Here is a 3733-nt window from a genome sequence, read left to right as displayed (position 1 = left end):
TGCTCTTGATCCATTGGCAGCAACACTAATAACTGTACTACCATATTTGATCCAACGTCTTTGACTGTTTTACATCCACAACTCAATAGTCAATTCTATGTAGATTATGTCACTATGATCCACTTGTGAAATGTGAACTTGTCAGAGCCATCAGTTTATGTCTGTGACATGGGCATATGCATTCAAGTGTGTACGCATAGTGAAATGTTCTAGGGTGTTTCATGTCAAATCGAAGTGATGGGTGTTCTTTGTTTATGCATGCCCGTGTGTCTGTGTGTGTCTGTGTGTGTCACTGTCACAAGAACGTCCAAATGGTATCGTTGTTTTCGTCGTTGTTGCCTTCGTTGTCGACTTGTTTTCTTGGCTGCGGACTGTCGATCCCTTTTAGTTCTCAGCGTTGATGTTTCAAATTACGAACTGACTTAAGATATGCCATTATCTCCCTACTTCCTCGGGCGTAATAACGAAGGTTTTTACCGCGTTCATCTTTGAGTGACACATCAGCTCCATTTGTTACGAGTAATTCCACCACTGCCTTAAATCCGTTTCCTCCTGCTTTCATCAGTGCTGTCTTATTCCTCCAGCCTCTACTGTTTATGTCCACCACATTCAGTGAGATGACATATTCCACCAAATCCAGATTACCGGAGTTAGAGGCCAAGTAAAGGATGTTGTTACCGGATCTTTCCTTGAATGTCAGAACAGCTCCATGTTTTACGAGTAATTCCACCACTTCTTTATGTCCCCTTGCTGCAGCTGTCATTACTGGTGTCCGAAAGTACCATCCCTTCTTGTTGATGCCCCCAACATTCAGTGAGAGGAGATATTTCATTACATCGAGATGTCCTCTGTAACAGGGCATGTGAAGGATGTTGTCTCCGCTGTAAGCTATCTTTGACAAAGAAGCTCCAAGTTGTACGAGTAATTCCACCACTTCTTTGTTTCCCCATCTTGCTGCTATTAGCAGTGGTGTATAGGAATCCCCATTTCTAGTTTCTATGTTATACATGTCCAGAGAGAGGATATACTTCACCAACTCTATATCTCCTCCCCGACAGGCACAGTGAAGGATGTTGTTATTACCTCCATCGCGTTGTTCCAAGTAAGCTCCTTTACCTACCAGTAAGTCGACCATGTCTTTGTTCCCGCTCTCTGCTGCCATCAACACAGGTGTACGTTTGCACCATGCTCTACCATTGGTGTCCAACATGTTCTGTGAGAGGACATACTTGACCACCTCGATGTCTCCTCCCATACAGGCTGAGTGAAGGATGTTGATGTCGTATTTATCGACCAGTGATACGTTAGCCCCTTTACTTACAAGTAACTCCACCACTTCTCTATGTCCCCCAATGGCTGCCAACATCACTGGTGTTCTGCCAATCCATTCTTGACAATTAATGTCCGCCTGTCCCTGTGACAATATTAACGTCACCTTTGACAGGTCCCCGGTCTTTGAGGCGGTATGGAGGTCACACAGTGATGGAACTGTAACACAATGTTAAACTCTGTACACATCTTGGAGGAGAGATGGAAGGTACAAGGTTAAAGGTGCAGTATATCACACAACGCCCTTTGTTAGAACGGCGGTTTGATCATCGCACAACAGGATAAGTGAAGTGAGGTGAGGTGAAATTGGGATTTATGCCGTGCTTGAGAATATTTCGCTCATATGACGACGTGCATGCGTGTGTATGTGTACGTGCGGCTGCTTGTACTAGCCCAGACTTAAGCTGGTTTTACAGTGCTAGCCCAGTGGGATACAATGCCGCAGTTAAGCATGAATACCCCACTCAGACACATTATACTGACTCCGAGCCGACCAGTCCTTGTTGTACCCATTAATGACGAGCGCCATGCATGGACCAACAAGTAAAATATTTTAACGTCTTTTCATCGTACAACAGGATAAAGTGTTTCCTTGGACGGTACAAGGTTTATATGACAATTATGATAAATTTCAAGTGATTCAATGTTATCTACTGTTTGTGTGTGTACTCAGCTGTATCGTTCTATAATTATTCATGAGAAAGGTAATTATGTCAGAGGTTCCCAACAAGTGTGTAAAAGTACTGTACACAAACAAACCTGCTGTGCATAGTTGCTACTTACAGGCTACGAGATACGTCTACACATATGCATACTATGTCTGCACTCAAAAAAAGGAATACCCTCGACCCAGTCGCGTGATAGTGCGTCAGCGAAAATGTTGATTTGGCCTGATTTATTGATGTTAAATGTTTGTATATCAAGTTCTTCAGTGTTATGTACTATTTGTTTGTGAACTCCCATTGTTTTGTTCTGTGATAATCCATGACAAAGGTATTTGTACAGTGACTAGATCACTCTTCAAATATAGCAAATGACTGAGTGAGTGAGTTAAAACTTAACGTCACATCGGCAATATTGCTGCCATATCGTGACGAGAACAAGATTCAAATCAATAAATGTATAACATAATAACCTGTCATCGAAGGACAGTAAAACTACTAGAATCTCACATCTTTTAAATTAAAACTAGTACGCTATCATAAAATATATCATGAGAGACAACAGTACAATATAAGAACGGGCTATAGATCACCAGCAACTGAAGATTGATCACCCAACTAGGGACCATGGGGACTTTGCTACCTAAATGGACCCTAGCTGGATTTACACCATCCCTTCAGCAGCCGGCGATTGTAGTCAACTTTAGGCATAATTAAAATCACAAGAATTCTACGCTTAAAATCCTGCTAAGTTTTAAATTTACTTTGAGAGTTTTGGGATTTACGTACATATAGCACATGACTAAATATCGAACACACCATTGTCAACAACTGAATATTAACAGGTACAATGTATTACACTTGAAACATTGTATCACAGTGGAGGACACTACCACATAACTCTTTCCCTCAGTGGAGAAATAAAGTTTGAACATAGTAAGTACTTTCATCGCTTATTACAATACAATAAACACTGGGCACAGTTAATATGTACAGACGTCATTCACAGCTATGAGATAGTCTACACATACGCATACTATGTGTGACTTCAAGACTGATCGCCCTCAACATGATGGCGATAATGCATCAGTGAGAAGCTTGGTTTGCATTAAATATGTTTCATGTCTGAACCAATTTTCTTCTAAGTCGAGAAGATACGCACAAGACGTTACCTAAGTTGCACCTGATGCATGTATTACCTATCTATGAAATATCACAATATACATTAACATTTGTCAATCAAATCAATTTGTTTTTAAACATAACTAAATGAGAATTTACACTATTAAAATATCCTTCATAGTTTAATATTTCAAGCAGTTATAACTGGTGATGGAAAATCAATACAGCCAAGTAGGATCCTCACATTTTAATACATATTCATGAGTATCTGAGAGATTGGGTGAGTGAGTTAAGATTTTCAGTCACATCGGCAGTATGTCAGCCATATTGTGACGAAGCAAAGTAAATTTAAATAACCCTGTCAACGAAGAACAATAGAAAAATTAGAATATCACAGATCTAAATTCAAAGTGAGTGAGGGAGTTAAGTCCCATCTGCAATATTTCATATTTTATAATTTCACAACAAAATAAAGGTAAATTATAAAACCTGTCAGCGAAAGACAGTAAACTAGGCTAGAATATGACAGGTATGAATATAAAACTAGTATGTAAATCTAAAATATCTTAATCACAGAAGACAATATAAAAACAGGTTATATATCGCCAACAACTAAAGGC

General features: G+C 39.7%; 1 protein-coding gene across 1 annotated transcript; it reads right to left on the bottom strand.

Moving 5' to 3' along the window:
- Positions 1–391: 391 nt before the first annotated feature.
- LOC124253505 (ankyrin repeat domain-containing protein 50-like) lies at positions 392–1255 on the bottom strand. The gene has a single exon (XM_046687302.1). The coding sequence runs from the start codon at positions 1253–1255 to the stop codon at positions 392–394; it is 864 nt and encodes a 287-aa protein (XP_046543258.1).
- Between the last annotated feature and the right edge of the window lie 2478 nt (positions 1256–3733).

The sequence above is a fragment of the Haliotis rubra genome, unplaced genomic scaffold (assembly GCF_003918875.1).
Source record: "Haliotis rubra isolate DU_JTF1 unplaced genomic scaffold, ASM391887v1 Scf542, whole genome shotgun sequence".
Taxonomy (NCBI): domain Eukaryota; kingdom Metazoa; phylum Mollusca; class Gastropoda; order Lepetellida; family Haliotidae; genus Haliotis; species Haliotis rubra.
Note: the sequence above shows the minus strand (reverse complement) of the source record. Positions and strands in the feature narration are given on the sequence as shown.